Source organism: Trachurus japonicus, chromosome 8 (assembly GCF_045865225.1).
Source record: "Trachurus japonicus isolate A0001 chromosome 8, Traja_1.0".
Lineage (NCBI taxonomy): Eukaryota > Metazoa > Chordata > Actinopteri > Carangiformes > Carangidae > Trachurus > Trachurus japonicus.
The window spans coordinates 18,981,390-18,998,636 of NC_140914.1; the positions used below are offsets into that span (position 1 = coordinate 18,981,390).

General features: G+C 41.9%; 1 protein-coding gene across 1 annotated transcript in view; it reads right to left on the bottom strand.

Moving 5' to 3' along the window:
• Nucleotides 1–2,686: 2,686 nt before the first annotated feature.
• The window catches only part of LOC146983080 (Na(+)/H(+) exchange regulatory cofactor NHE-RF2), a 28,760-nt gene continuing 14,199 nt past the window's right edge, over nt 2,687–17,247 (bottom strand). Inside the window, exons 3-6 of the mRNA XM_085784466.1 lie at nt 11,222–11,449; nt 5,365–5,518; nt 4,631–4,749; nt 2,687–4,510 (exon numbers count right to left, since the gene is read on the bottom strand). Coding sequence (XP_085640592.1) covers nt 4,346–4,510; nt 4,631–4,749; nt 5,365–5,518; nt 11,222–11,449 — 666 coding nt within the window. The 3' untranslated portion in view covers nt 2,687–4,345. The remainder of the gene's footprint in view (nt 4,511–4,630; nt 4,750–5,364; nt 5,519–11,221; nt 11,450–17,247) is intronic.

Sequence of the window (17,247 nt, forward strand, 5' to 3'; positions counted from 1 at the left end):
GCAGACTGCTTTGAACTGGGCCCGTCCTTTGATGTGCTGGCGTCACTGCTCGGCCTTGCTATAACCTCCAGGGAGCTTGATAATTTGCCCACGTGTGGCATTACATTTCGACAAAGATCAGGTAGGGCACTGGATGTACCCACAGCCTTATGCTATCAAGATTTGGCCTACTTCCTGGATGCTAAATGCTGGTGGTCTGCCACCTAGTGGACAGACACTCTTTCGTTATAGTGTTTTTTTTTTCTTTTTTGTGTTGTTTTGTCTCTCAAGTTGTTGTTGAACTGTAGTTGTCCTTTTTTGGTTGAGTGTGAACTGACTCATAGATGTGTTTCAGAAATCTATGAGCCAGGGGTGGAAAAAGTGCTCAGATCATTTACTGAGGTGAAAGTAGCAACGAAACAGTGTGAAAACAAAAGTCCAAATCAATTCAGGCCTACGATGAAACTTATGAAAAAGTGCAAATGTATTAACATCAAAATATTATTCAAGTAACAAAAGTACAAGTACTTACCCATTGTGCAGAATGACCCATTCACACAATTGTGGGTGGATTATAGGCTACAAATTGATTCAATTAGTTTAATGTTACATCTAGTAAAGCTACAGTCAATTTTCATTTCCTAAGTACTGCTGGGAAGATTGTGAATCAATGAAGTCTAATTTTAACCCATAGTCATTTATTTGTTGATTTTAGTTTATTAATCAAAATCTGCAAAATTATTCTAAAAATGCAGCTTTGTAAAAAGAGCATATTTGACAGGTACAATGACATGGAATAAATCAATTAAAGTACAAGTTCCTCAATACTCCTCTTTTTAGACTGAGTAAAAGTAGTACTTAGTACTTCCCATCGCTGTGTGTTGTTGAGAGACCCCACTCCCAAAAAAACTTTAAAGATGGTTTCAAAGCCAGTTGCCACTACTACTGCTACTACCACTAGCTGCTACTACTACTACTACTACTACTATCATCGGATGAGCACAAGTGCCCAAGTACAAGATGAATATGTAGGCTACCTGTGGAATGTGCTTTATTTTTGGACTAAACTACCTTAAGGGTAAATGCAGTAGTTAAAACTAGCTCCATGTTAACTAACTACATCAAATAATGTCATACATAATCAAAAAGGGAATTTGTCTATCCTACAAATTCTTTTACATTTTTCTGACACAACTTCTGAACTTAAGCGTCATTAAAAAAAGTATTTCTCCAGCGCTGTCTATTTAAGAATCAACATATCAATTATGCTGAAGATGTAAACGTAGATAAAATACAACCACAAACTTCACCACAGGCAGTCAGACAATACTGTAACAGTACAGGCACACACTTTCCTCACCTCCTTCACTCACAGATTCACACACAAACACACCAGGTTTGACCTCCGTTTAACCTTTGTGTGGTCTGAAAGCTCACAGCAGCTGGCTGGTGGAGGACTCTGAGAACAGGGTTGAAACTGTACGCCGACATAATCCTCGGCGAGAGAGACACAGAGAGGGCGAGGGTTGAAGGGGAGTGAGAGGAAACAGGAGCAAATGAGACCAATAAAAAATGAGGAATGTGAGAGAAAAAGATCAGTCGCAGACAGTTTCAGTCCCACAAAGACGTTCAAGACAAAGTCGTCTGAGAGAGTGGCAGGAAACAAAATCACAAGTGCTCGAGGTTCATCAGGACAGAAACACAGAGGGTAATGAGAGTTGATGACAACAATTTGATATATTCAAAAACGCAATTGTCACACTTTATTGAAAAAAATGCAACCTGCCATAGATACTGTATGTTTTTACTGTATATACATGCTTTTCTGTGACTGTGACATACTGAACCCGACGACACACACAGACCTCATGCTCTTCAGAGATGAGTCAAGACTTTTAGCGTGGGCTGTGTAAGATCAAACTAAGGGTGTGAATAGGAACCAAAAAGAAAAGAAATGTTGTTCACGTCTCTCACTGACATTTCCTCCAACTTGCAGCCCCACTCGCTGTAATACATAATACCGACACAGCCAGGGCTAGCCAGTGGCGTGGATATCTTCTGTGCACACACACTCAAATGTGCGTGAGTATGTGTATGACAGCTGTCTCTGTATGTGTGTAATAATCCTCAGTAAGCTCCATGGCTCCCACAGTCTCTTTCACTAGATCCTCCAGAGCATCTCTGACCTCACTCTGCACGTCCCTTACACTCAGTCCAACCCTCAACATGCTACACACACACACACACACACACACACACACACACACACACACACACACACACACACACACACACACATACAGACACACACACACCGACACACATACACACACACACACATACACACTGCACCTTTAGCTAGTTGCACTCTTGAGTCTTAACCTAACATATGCTCCTGCCCCCTCATTTAATTAAAGGAATGGTCTGACATTTGGCAAATATGCATATTCAATCCATCAGAAAATCCACGGCGCTCTCACTTCTGTGTGGCGAACACAAAGCTCCACTGTGCAGCAGGTTAGCTTAGCTGAACTGGGAACTGGGCAAAACAGAGAGGCAGCCTGGCCCCGTGCAGCTGTGATGAAACCAACACTTTTAAAGCTCATAATTATAACATGTAAAATGTTATTTGATCCATCTGTACAAAAGCTGTTGACTACAAAGAAGATGTGTCAGTTTCAGTTGCTGGTAGTGGATTTGGTTACTGTAACTTTACACAGCAAATATGAGTATTTCCCAAAACTTAAACTACGATATCCCTTTGAGGTGAAATGTACCACCAGGCCAATTCCGCCCATCAATGAAAGATCATAATTTCATCCTTTCACCATAAAACTTCATCAACTGAAAGCTTTAGCACCTTACTTGACTGAAACATTCCTTCTAAAATTATTCAGTTTAATTTTCTGGAGTTATTCCTTCATGAAGACTTATCTGTAGTCTGTACAATCTCTAATACTGACTCATTAGTAGTTGGCTGCCTTGCTAGCTTTTAAATATTCCTTCCAGAGCTGCTTATAAAACCACCCCAGCTGTCTGCCTTCACATTTCTCTGCCAGCTTCCAATCACAGTTAAAAATGTAAAAATAACATAACAACAACAACATTAAAGTAAAATCATCCTTCATGTTACATCTGAGTAATTACTTCCTTCCTCCAGATTGACCTTTACCACTGAGTATAAATCTTCAAACAATCTTGAGCTTCCTTCCTTCACCTAAACCGAATTAACTTCTGATTTGGGTACATTGTGAGATGATGAATGACATCAGGATAAACATCAACTCTGTTCAGTCTAACTGCCAAAAGAGGCTCCTGTTTGTGGTGTAAGTTTGCCCCCTGCTGTGCACATCAAGCTCTCCACTACGCAAAACTTGTTCATGATGCCGCTTGCCCTGAGAAACCTCGGCGTTCCTCCATCGCTGGGTTCCAGTTTCCATTATTTGCTTTATGAAAATATTCAATGTTAGTGGTGCTTCCCTTTGACGTGCACGTGTGCACTGGAGCATAATCTGGGAAAAGAGGTTACGTGTAATATCGACTCTTTCTGGATAAAGCAGGGCTGATCTAAAAGCGGTTCGGCTGGTGTGTATCTGGGCTTGGGCTGATGACCTCTTAATTATCTCAATGTAAAAAGTACAAATACATATAGAATACAATATACATAACCAGTACACACAGGCATCCTTTTCTTTGTCAGTGGTTATTATCATACATCCCAGCGGGCTGGAGGTGGAGGGTCTCGGCTCGTTCACAGTGATCTTCTGCCAAGTTTGGGCCAAAACTCCCACAATGTCCACAATCATTAATGTCACAGTGTCCATAAAAATATTTTAAAATGCAGCCCATGGTGATGGGATACTGTTTATTGGTACTTTTTTTTTTTTATATACCTTTTAAGTATAAAAATAACCCCCATTTGTTTGAAACAAGTCTCTGGGAATAGGGAGGTTGGGGTGATTTATTAGAGAAAAAGTGAAAGGGATTTAGGCAAATTCGTGAAAACCTGTCTGCAAGGCTTCCATGTGATACAAGTATGTGTCTTTGAAGCTTTCTGGGATGAACCAGTGTGACAACATCTCTTGCAGTCAGCCAACACTTTATTGTACTTTGATGAGGAAAAAGTAGCCGAGTCTCTGAAGTGGCTGAGAAAGTAAAAATCCATTGGACAATTTATCCTTTTGTCCCTGTATATTCCAAGAACAAATGATCCTCTTTGATCCTCCTCACTGAGTCATCTTAGTTGTTTCATAAGAAAAAAAAAAACTGATCTGTGTTAAAAGAGGGACGTTCTCCCGCCTCCACGTGGATGGTTGCAGACAGCTCTGTCCTTTGGTCTCTGAAGTGTCCTCGGAGGGTGGACGTCTCAGAAATTGCTGAAGAGTTCGTATTTCTTCATCCAATCCATCTGCGGCGCCTTCTTCTTTTCTTTGGCATGCACCTTCAGCTTTTCCTCTGCTGCCGTGGCGCTTAGAGCCAGGCCCATCTCAGCAAACGGGTCCGACAGCCGGCCACCCTCATCGTCCGCCAGCTAGACCGGAGATAGAGGGGATTATCGGAGAGGGAGACAGAGACAGAGAGGATGAGAGAAACATCTTTTCATGTAGAGAGAGCACCAAACACAGCATCACACATGAATGCCCACACCCACCTGTGTGCTGTTGCCCTGGCTGCTGAGGTCGGAGCGCGTCGACCTGATGGACTGTGTGGTGGAGCTGCCATTGATCTGAGGGCTGGGGGAGCCGTTGGAAATGGACGGACCATCATAGTCTGTGAAAACAATCACACAATGCATACAAATCACTGTACCCTCCATTGCAACATCTTTACATAGACTTTATATTCAAAGGGATGTTGTCAAGCAATTGACAAGTCATACAAGGTTTGTTGTAAGTCTTTCCTCTTTATTACGTAATTCAACGCAGGATCAGGCGTGATTTTCTACACTGGATTTATGCAGCATTAGCAAGTTTGGTCACACTATCTTCTGTAATTTCCTCATAATTATAAGGAAGTGTCAGAGAAAAGACGGTAGTATGTCACTAAGTGCTAATTATAGCAGGATCTATGTAAGACTACTGGTATGTGGAATCGTTTTACATCCCTTGGATCGCCTGGATAACCTCCAATCTTTGAGTTAGTCCAGCTAAATGTGAAAATAAGACAAATACATTCCCACAAAGAAGTGAGTAATCATTAAATGTGTCTTAATGGAGCTCTTTTCTCAAGTTCTCACTCATCACTGTAGAAAATGATGAATTATGGATTTCCAATAAAATGCCTAGGTTTACATCCTGTTGTGGCACAACGACATATTCAATAACAGTGCATCCTGGAAGTTCAGATTTTTATGCAACAGGCCTTTTTGGGGTCATGCACTCCTACCTTTGAGATGACTGACTGTGGGGATGATCCCTCTCCTCTTGAAGTGTTCGTCTGTGTCTGGATCCACAACCAGCAACCAGGTCTCATCCCCTCCTTTCTTTATGAAGGCCACCACCTCTGCATGACGCATGCCCTCAATGTTCACGCCATTTACCTGAGGAACACAGATACAGAAAGTGTTCAGACCCCCTCCATTTTTCACATTTTGTAATGTTGCAGCCTCCTGCAAAAATTAATAATAATAATAATAATAATAATAATAATATTTTTCTTCATCAATCTACATAATCACAAATGGGAATTTCAGATTTACTTTTGATAATTTATAAAAAAAGGAGGTACTAAAATATTACATCAGACCCAGATTAATTTACATTAAATGTCTCACTTCTGCCACAGAGGCTGAATATGTAGACAACATCAAAACATCTAGGCACGGTCTGCAAACACTTCCCCAGCAAGAGCACTGGGCCATCTTCATCTGGATTTCTAAATTATAAACAAGCAAATCCAGTTTTTACAACACAAACCCTCTCCAGATAATAGAACTTGCACAGTTTTTCTCTGAATGTATCGCCTGACCTGAGAGAACCTGTGTCCTACCACTATTTTTTCACTGCTGACTCAAGTGTATAACATGCTGATAGCCTGTGCAGACAGTAGGGGGAGCCATGCATCAACATACTGATTATGGTCTATTCAACATGGCCCGAACCAGTCCACATGATGCTGCTCTAACTCCTGTTCTGAATTGTGAACATTTGCAACAGAACAACTTGTAGCTCAAAGATAAAATGAGCCACGACAGAGAACTCCTCTTGAGTACTTAAATACAATCAGTCATAGGAGCAGAAACAGCTAAACAAAGGGATATAATGAATATGTGTGTGTGTGTGTGTGTGAAAGTGACTGACTGCCTATTTGACAGTATTGCTGGTTAGCACAACACAATAGCCTGTAATTGTTTGGTCTTATCTAGATGTTGCATGCATGCTGTGTTTCAACAGCTTTGTCTAGACTTTGGCTTCTCTGATGCAGGTAGCTTTGCACCACGCCAAGTTAGTGTTGGTACACAATCAATTATTGATGGCTCTCCTGGGCTCTGGGTAAAGTGGGGGTTTCAGGTGTCAGGGCCCTGAGGAGGAAATTGTTTAAAATTCAGTGCTTATGATCAGAAAAGAAGGAACCAAGCAACAGACGTGATGGATGTAAAATACAAAGTTGACCTTTTCTGTTAGTGTGGGGGAAGGAAAACGGGGGTGAAATAAGCGGATAGGAAATAGGACTGAAGGCAAATCATTTAGATGCAGGAGAATTTAAATAAATTTGAGGGAAACTAGGAGGAGGAGGACAACAGTGTAAATGAGATGGAAGAAACATGAAGAAAGTGTGGGATCACTCTCATCCTCTGACAGACAGACAGACAGTTTGATACAGCGAGTATAAACATCTTTGTATTCAGCCAAACAACAGGTGTTGTGTCATGTTTCACAGCCCTTCATTAACAGTCCATCCCACACAAGACAATACACTCCGGTTTCTGCTCACTGGGATAATTAATACATGCTGTAGGAAAAGTACAGAAGCTTATTTCTCATGGGGTTATTCCCCTGGGAACATATTGATACTAGAGTGTGTGTGTGTGTGCATTTTAGAGTCTGTAATAGAGTCTGTCTCATCACAGTTATGGAGCGCCCAGCCACCTGAGGCCCACAGGCAAATTTTTGATGTTTGTGTTTTGTTTGTGTGTGTGTGAAGACTAGCATCTAGAGACTACTGGGTTTGCTCAAAATAAATAAAGTTAAAAGCATGCTAACATCTGCAAATATGATGCAGATGTGTACGATTTGAGAGATGTGGTCTCCAGTTTTGCACCATAGAAACAAACCAAAACCTCACAGCAGACAGCAGCGGCAGCAACATGGGGATGGACAAGTGATTTACATGATGAGCTGAACTGTTTCCTTCTGAAACTCCAGGATATCGTACAAACTGTTCCAGATAAAACAAAGCATGATTCAGCAACTGTATGGCCTATTTGTTGGCTAGAGTGAATCTGATTTTGGTAGACAAATTAGTAGAAATTTAATGTTCCCAGAATAGCTGTCGTGTTTTTTTTTTTCCTGTGGAAATTGTGAATGGCGAATGGGAACGGTGACTTCTCAGCCAAGTAACTACAGGTCATCCTAAATGCATATACAAACCTTTACCACAATTAATCCAACATCTGATGAGACATTGCACTCAAATCTACTTGTAAAACTACATGTTTACAATATACACCACATGGAGGAGGACAAATCAAATCAGATCAATTAAATCCCTGGGATTCATCACAGCTGGCAAGACATTTAGCTAAAAGCAAGAGGGGTCAATCTGTGTGAGAGGAAACCAGTGTCACATCCCTGTGGAGCTGATTTGTGGGCTATCGCGAACCCCATTAGTTGCGTATGGGGGTACAATAGGGAAAGTAAGTGCGTCCCGAGTTTGTATGGCCTTTGATGTCACACACGCTATTGTGATGTTTGGGGTGCGGAGTACGCACGGTTGAGCTCAGACAGAGCAGAGAGGCTGATGAGGCGTTCACTGGTGTCACTGCTTGTGCCAGACATTGGCAGAAAGCTGAGCTCTCATCATCATAGCCTGTTACAATGTCAGCCGCTGATACACCTCCAGTGTAATGGGGCGTGGTGAGAAGAAGACAGCGAGAGACAGCGAGTGAGAGAGAGAGAGAGAGAGAGAGAGAGAGAGGAGAGGAGAGGGGGATCTGTTATGGTTGTTCACCTCTCCATTGAGCTGCTGACAGATAACACAAGCGCTGTCTTGACACATGGGCAGAGATGGTTGCGATTATCAGTGACACAAACACACCTGCACACACAGCCAGCTCAAGTCAACAGGGGCTCGGATTTTTCAGCCCAAACAAAACTACAGTAATGCACTCGGATAAAAGTAATTGAGCTGGAACGAAACCAGGACACTTCAAATCTTGCCAAGTAAAACTTAGAATATCCCAGAGGAAATGAAAGAGAATTACAACACAAACACTTAAACACATTTCCTTTTCACCCATACAAAAAAGTTATAAACAGGAATAAATAAAGCAAATTGAGACATAATGAGAAATAATATGAGGCGGTGCTCAGTTTACATGTTTTTAGACTCTTCCACAGTATGTTGATCAGAAACAACTAAACTAGGCATGAAAGTTTTTTTTTGTTTTTTTACAGATCAATCAATTAGTCAAAGATTTTTAGTCTTTTGAATAACCTAAAACACAAAAGAGAAGGAGTTCAGAAATGTTGAAAAAAAGTTAGATAGAATACACGTATATATCATTTGAATTTCAACCCTAAAACCAGCAGTAAATACTGTATGTGCACAGTAGCCTAGTGGAAAGCTCCTTTAATCAAAGTGAGTTCGACACCTTCTTGACCACTTTCTAACTTCACTGTGTGTTTCTCAGTTTATGGCACCACAGTGACCTGCTACAGGACTTTTCCACACTCTCATAAGGTGTCTAATGTTGCAGAGGAGCATCAGTTCATCACTGTCCTGTAGTGCCAACACTCTCGCTGCTCAAGTGTGAGTTACAGCATGCAGCTCTGCTTGATCCTAGTTACATGACCATGTTAGTCAAAATAGTTGGTGATGCCATAGATAGATAATCGAACATTGTGATCATGTAATTGGAGATACAACATTAATCAGTAAGCTCTAGAGAGGTTGGGCTACGTTAGCATTTTCCTTTGCCTTTAACTGTCAACAAAAATGGGTCCCAAAAAGTCAAAGTAATTCCTTGTATATGCTTGATCATTAGACATTCATTTCAAACATGTTTGTGATTTGCATTTCTCATTCAGGAGACCTGAAAATGTCTAACCTTTCTACACTGTGCAAAATCCTCCAAATTGAGGAGATCCCTAAACTAAACTAAACTAAACTAAACTAAACTAAACTAAACTAAACTAAACTAAACTAAACTAAACTAAACTAAACTAAACAATACTTACCATGCACTTTTACAACTCTTCTTGCTAAGACATGGATATTGTTTTGTTGTTTGTTATATTGCTTACTGTACATCAAGGTCCTGTACTGCTCTGAAGCTTTAGTGACATTCCTAACTGGGTTGCATTTGATAAAACTAAGCTTCTGCAAAATGAGTAAAATGTAAATGTTGCTTGGCCTGCACTGTGGCCTGGTCTGGACCCTGATGTACAGCCAGTGAGGGTAAAGGTCATGGGAATGAAGGGTGAATGCTGCGTGTGTGTGTGTGCACAGCTCATGAAGATGTTGATGTTACTGCTAGCATGTATTTTTCATAAACCAAAGGAAGACTGATTTAACACCCATTCATCCATCTCAGTGGTTTCAGTGGCCTTTAACTTACAGTATTTTGTGACTGTGAAGCTTCAATTTCTCTACATCCTCACTGCTGGCTTCTTTCCCTCTCATCAAACACACTCAGGCCGTCTCCATTTCTCTCACTGTTTAATAGGAAGAGACATACATATACACACACCCCTGTCCCTTTCCTCCTCCCACATGTCTCTCCCCCACTAGCCTCTGAGATCACACTGATTTATTACAGATTCTCCCTTGTGACTCTCTCCCTCTCCAGTCTGTCACACAGTAGAGATTGAGCCCAGACTCCAGGTCTTGTTATCCTTAGAAACAGGGGCCTGGCACTCAGACTCGTGTGACTCCTGCCATTTTAATTGCAGCTGTGACAGGAAGAGGATGGGGTCACATGTATATGATCAGTGCATCATTTAGACATTTAGACTGAGACTTACATTTGGTAAAAAGTACGCTTGTTATTTTTTAGAAAACATAGAATTGCTCCATGAAAAGGTTAGGCACTGGCAGTGTTGAGTAAATACTCAAGAGAAACACATCTAAAGAGAGATTTATATAGGGGTAATGGATTGAAGGTTTCTTTGGAAATGTGGGCAGATGTGCAGAATAGGTGTGTAGGCACACAGCAACATGCTTATGTAGTGCATTTTGTTTCACATACGGTCTATCATAATGAACTGATTACAAATACCAAACTAACCCTGAACCATCAATCAATAGTCGCCTCATTTGTGTGTGCCCATTTGTCATGGTCCTCCTTTTTCCTGCTGTATCAATTCACACACACACAAAAAGAAGAAGAAAAAAAAGAAACACTCACATTATACCCACTCACTATCTTGTACTTCTGCTTGAACAGCTTCTATTTTACCAAAAGCCCGTGGAGGCTCCTTGTCACCTCCTTAATCATTAAAAAAAAACCCACTCCTGACTGCTCTGTCTCTGTATTTGTATTGGTTTATGTCATAACCTGTGCTTGGATTTATACCTGCAAGTGGCAGTGCCTGCATGAGAAGTTGTCAGGATAGCTGCAAACATACTGTAACATGCTCAGTAACATAATATTTTAACCATGCACATTGTAAATTGCATATCTAACCTGAGTTAAAATAAAAGCTTTGTAGCTGTTAATGGTTCAGATGGAATTAAACAGTGGAATAAAAACAACTGTGAAGGTTGTGTGTATAATGGGAGAAAAAATCATGTTGTGTTGCTGTGAGTTGTATCTGATGGCTCATGGATGGATGGATTTTAAAAAGAAGGGGTTAGGCATGCAGAGATGAGATGTTCAGATGAAAAGTTGTTCTGATGTGTCTGTGGAATAAAAATACTGACAAAAATCCAAAAAGCTCACTTGGCCATTTTACATGAATTTTTGAGACGGCCCCTAGTATAAGGGCTAATCCCTTGGACTCCATTACATCACCAGGTGTTTCTCTTCTCATATCCTCTCCCTGTAGATCCCACACACCCTCCACCCACACGTTCTTCCTACCTCAACGAGTCTGTCTTGTGGCCTGAGCCCGGCGCGGTCTGCAGGGGATCCCGGGTCCAGGGACCGGATGTACTGTCCGGGTCGTGACCGATCACTGTGGAGGTTGAAGCCGTAGCCCGTGTCAGACCGCACCAGGTGGCACAGACGCGGGACGAGGTCAGAGGGGTCGACCTGGGGCCGTAGCTGGGACTGTGCCTGGATGTGAGCATCAGTCTGGGCGAGAGCCTCCTGGAGGAGAGGGGGAGAAGAATGTCGTTTTTTTCCTTTAATAAGTGTCATGTGGAAATCATCATCCCTTTGCTTTTACCGGCTCTCACTACGACTTTAACTGACGCTGATGCAGTTGTCTCTTCATAAGAATCTCATACATCAAATGCAAAACTGACTTTGAATATAAATGTCTACAAATTGCTTTGCATACAATATTCTCAACAATTCACTGAAGATGTAAAGAAACTTAACTACACAGTGCCCTCATATGACATTGCATAACTATTAATAAAGTTGATTAGGGAATTACTATTATGACTGCGGTTCAAAACAGGAGCAGACACATACAACTGAAACACATTCAAATTGTATAAAAGAGAGATGCTGCTCTCTGCAGAACATGTGACGATTTAACCGACAGGATGAAAGAAAAACAACACATGTCTGAGTCACTGTGATCATTTGTAACAACCACTTCTCAAGCCTGAAGGGTTAATGTGTTTCATACAACACATGTAGGTGGTGTGTCACTTGGAGGCACTATTGATTAATGTATTGTAGAATTCATGAAATAATTCTACTGTGGATGTGATGAAACAGTTTTGAAACAATGAAACCCTTTCAGTGTCACATTTTATTATAGAGCATCTTTATTCTGGAGTGAACGTGTCCATTTGCGGTGTAGATAACAGTTCTAACAGTCTTGGTGGGAACATTTATTGATCCTGTATAATTGCGCTCTCCGGTGTGATCACACGGATTTACCACCAACATGCTCAGGGAAAAGAAAATGTGCAGTGACGAGTCGACGATGTTAGGTGTCGGCCTGCTCCGCGCCCATTAGCTGTGAGGTAACAAACAGGTAAAGTGGGTATTAGGTGACCAGAAAATATGCACATCTCCTGTGCATATGACAGATCTGCAATCATGTTACGCAACCTGAGAGGTCCATTGTTTCCACTGCATATGTGAAGCTAGCACCACAGTCCAGCATGAGCCTGCTAAAAATACATTATGGAGCATGTGGGCAGGGTGAGAGAGATACAAAGGTAGCGTAGTGTTTAGAGAGCAGAAGCTGACTGATGTTTTATCCTATTAGACAAAGAGTACTGCTCTTCTTTGACTTCTCATTAATTTCCACTCTATCTGCCCTTTAGGTTGCCGCGTTCTTATTGCAAATAAGTCATGGTGACCGAGCCCCGATCACCACAACACCGCCTCCCACCCTTATCCCTCAACCATATAAAAATAACACAGATGGCAACATATAATTTCATTTCAGGCACTGAATTCCTTAGGGTAGCAGTGATCTGGGCAGCTCGCCCTGAGAAGGAAGGAGAGAGAGAGTGAGAGAGATAGATAGATAGATAAAGAGAGAGAGACAGAGAGAGGGAGAGAGAGGGAGTAACAACAGCATAATTCAGAGCAGCTCAACTCGCATGAATCCCTCCAGATCCTCCTTTTCCTGACTGGAGAGGAAGCGCCTGGGTTGGGCAGCAGGGGTGGATCTTCCAAGGGAGAGAAAATGTATTAATATAAAATCAAATGTATTGTCATCCTGGGATCTGGGGTGAAGGAGAAAAAAAAACCAAAATGGCAGAAAAGAAGGAGAGGAGGGAGGGAATAAGGCAGAGGAGGGAGAGAGCGCGTGGGAGGGATAGAAAATTAGATGCAGCAATAGGATTGAGAAAGAGTTGAAGAAAAGGAAGAGCCAGTTAAGAGTACGCAGATCGAGAAATACAGCAGACGGATAAACAGATAAACAGAGAGGCCGAGCGGTGCAGGAAAAATCAAGATGACAGAAGTTTCCAGTAAGAGACGATGGAGAGGAAAAGAGTTTTCAGTGGAACTCCTCTAACATAAACAGTGAGAGTAACACAGCTGGGAGTCATTATGTGGGGGAGACACAAGTGTCTGCCAATCTAACCTGCGACCGCCTCTCAATGCATTTGTGCACCCCAGTAATAATCCCCCGGGGCCTGCGCCATCTCTTCAGCTCTGTGTTTTTGACGTCTGTGCTCATTTAGGACGCTTTAATTTGGTCCGTGTGTGAGCTGAGGTCTGAGCGACAGTGATGGAGGGCGACAGCACGACTCTGCTGTGAGTCAAAACACATCAGCACAGGACCGAGACACGGTTGTGAAAGTTTCTTTTTTACGAATGTCAGTCGGAGAGATGCGGAAGGCCTGAAATGACCGCACAACTTCTCCAATCGGAGAGGCCATCAAAGGAAGTGCGGTCACCGTGTTTGTTTGAACTGTGGGTGTTGAAAACTTCATGGTTTTTATGAAAAATATTTTGATGGAAGAAAGAGATGAAATGCCCCACCCCACCACACCACACCCCTCCTTTTGTCTGAAAACTAGCCATTCACCAGGAAAGTGGTCTGTTATCGGCACTGGATTATTTTTTTTTAAACACACATGGTCACACATGGGAGGAGAAGCGGTAGGAAAAAAACATATTGTCTACGTTTTTCTCCAGGCTCATGCATGTAACTGCAGCGCTGCCCAAAACAAGTTCCCATGGAAAAAAACTCAGGCTGCTTATCTAAAGGAAAAACAATATGGAATATTTCACACCTACTGGAGAACATCATGGAGTTTGATGCCCCAACAGTACACACACACGCACACACACACACACACACCCCAGTGGTCTGACTGTGGTGTATTGAGAGGATGTGCTGTCAAAGGGACAAGTCCTATCCCACGGATTCCTCCAGTTTTCCTGCCACAATTAGCCTTTGTCTCAGTCACTCTCCGTGAGTACATGTGGGGGAGAGTGAGGAGTACACACAAGACTTGTGTTTGACCCTGTGGTTAGGTTACACAATCTTGATTACATTAGAAATGTCACTTTTCTCGGTTATTAAAGTGCATCTTAAATTGTCAAACAAGTTTTTTTTAAAGGGATTTCACTATAATCTACCATGAAAAAAACAACATAAACTCTTTCTCCGTCAGATAACCTGAGGATTACAAACATGCATGACAAAGAATGAAGTCGTACCACTTAACATGTTAAATGTATGTGTATGTACAGTATGTGCACAAACACACATATTTCCCTCTGCATGTGACCACTGGCATTGGCGTTGGCAGTTGATGAAACTCGATCGCAGCTTGTTAAATAATTGAGTGGTGGCCTACTGCGATGGATGGATCATGACTGCTGTTAACCCTTTCACAGCCAAGGATCATTGCCTCACTCTTGGCCCACAACACAATGAAGTCTGTTTGTTTATGCATGTGTGCATGGGCTTGTGTGTGCTGTACAAGAAACTTTAAATCAAGTGTGTGTGTGTGTGTGTGAGAGAGTGTGTGCATGTAAAAAGTTTTGTCAACATTGCTCTCACTTGCATGCTTCACAGAGGACTATTGTACACTTAATACGCCCATTCTCATAAATCAGAAGGTCAGGTTTCCTTTGAGCCCAGAGTCAAAAGTGCAGCTATAGAGCTAGCATATACGTATATGAACTATTGTCATTAACATGTGAAGCCTACTGCAAACACACCCACCATTGTGGATAAATGACCTATTTCTTGGACAAAAAAACATTATAATTATTTGTGCATTTACTGAATGAAAAAAATAATCTTGTAACTATCATTTAAACTTAATAATAAATGGAAATCAATCAGTTTATCAGTTAAAGTAAATGGCAAGTTTAACAATCAAGGGAGGATTGTGTCAAAACCTTCTCAGTGCAGAACCAATCTGCAGTTAAACTAAAAAAAAGCACATTCATCAGTTTTTGTTCCAGGGCCCATTCTTCCATGACCTAAAAACTGTATCCAGTTTGCTAATGTTATTTAACTGCATGGAAAAAAATCTACACAAGTTGACAGCCTGTTTTCCAGCTGGGTGAGCACTGAACAACTTACCATAGGCTATAGTGTTCAAACACCATTTTCTGATGTGAAGTAATGCAAACAAGTCAGACAGGGAGGATAGTAGGATACATTCAGATTTACTCCTGTAACATCTGACCACTGACAGTTGTCAGTCTCTTATGATAATTATCTTATCCAAGTATGCCATTGAACAGTTTGGACCCAAACAATCCAACCAATGTGTTAGAGTTAGTAACACTGCAATGCAAACATATTCCAGTAGCTACTACAATACTGGGGGTAATTTGTTCTACAATGCTCGGTAGCTGATGCTGTACTGTAAACTGACTTACCAATAAGAATAGAGCTGTAAACTAAAGGCATATCTTCTTTTCAACCAAGGATCCACTCAGAACAGTGTCGCGAACCAACTAACCAATCAGAATAAGACTATTAGGAATATGGCTACAAATCAACCAACCAACCAACAAACCATAGTAAGGCTGCACTTGAATTGCACATGAATGTTTGTTGCAAACATGAAGACGCTCCATCAGGGCGGTTACTGAGATACTGACGGAAAACCCCCGGATATAAAAGCTGGAGCTCTGAATGGAAACGTTGCATGACGCCTCAGAGAAGGAAAAAATAACAGAACAAAAACAGTAGCACATGGGACCCAAGCTGATGTTGTGGTTGACAACCAGTTGCCACGGAGACCACAGTGTAACCAGTCGAACTTGCTCTATCTGTCAGTGAGAAGTGATGTAGCTTAGAATTGTACTTCGCCTAGATACATAATGTATATTTTCTGTTTCTGTGTGACACTGTGAAGCAAAGACTTACAGCTTCTCACTGCTCTAACAAAGATCATTTACCAAATCAGCAAAAATGCCTATGTATGCCTTAGACATTTTGGTTATTGTGTACATATATGCACATGCGCATGTGTGTGCCTCACATGCAGCTGCTTCAAGCGTTGCTCAATCAAAGGGGAAAAGAACCGACCTGGCCGGTGCTCACAGTGGGCGAGAAGGAGAGAGAGGGAATGAGATAGAAAGGAAATGACAGGCAGCTGGAGAAAAACGGAAAGGGATTTGGGGCTTGTAAAGAAGAAAATGAAGGACAGGGGGAATATGAATAAAAAAAAAGAAGCGACTGTGAGCTATGACAGAGAGAAGGACTCGGCTAGATAAAGAGAAAGAGAGCAGGCAGGGGAGGAGATGATGCACAGCATGTGGAGGACAGGAAGAACATGAGAACACGAGAAGTGGCCAGAGATCTCGATAACCCACAGTTTTTTCCCACTGGTGTTGTGGCGTGTTGCGTAACAGCTCTGTGACACCAAAACTAGCCCTGTGTGTATATGACTCTGTGTGTGTGTGTGTGTGTGTGTGTGTGTGCAGTTCGACCAGGACAGACCTGCTGAGATCTGTTTACAAAGTCCCCTGCTCGCTGCAGCGTGTGTACGTGAGTGTGTGTAAACGTGCGGTACCTGCTGTTTAAGTGTTTCCTGAGCCCATACCTCAGTAGCAAGCGAAAGAAAGCGAAAGAGAGAGAGAGAGGGAGAAAAGGAGAAGTTGAAAAGAAGAGAAGACTGACATACTGGAGTAAAAAGCATAACCATCCAGAGCCAAAGAGTGACATGATCAGATTGAAAAGCAAATGTATTAGTCACGGATTAAAGTTGTCACACTGTCCTGTTACGTTGTGTTGACATGGATCGGATCCACACTAGCAGTTGTTTACCAGAAGTTAGTGGCAGATGTGGCAACTACTGGAAATGTCCCCATAGTTAACCCATAATTACCTCACCACTGCCTGTGAAGTGTAGTGAGTGCTGTGGCCACCACTCCTCTTGGCTTATTGAAAGGTAAGACTGTGGTAATTACAAACACATTAGGTTTTATTACACTGAATGTAGCCGGCTACTTGGCGATGTGGAGGAAACTGGCTGCTGTGGTTATTTTGGGCGACA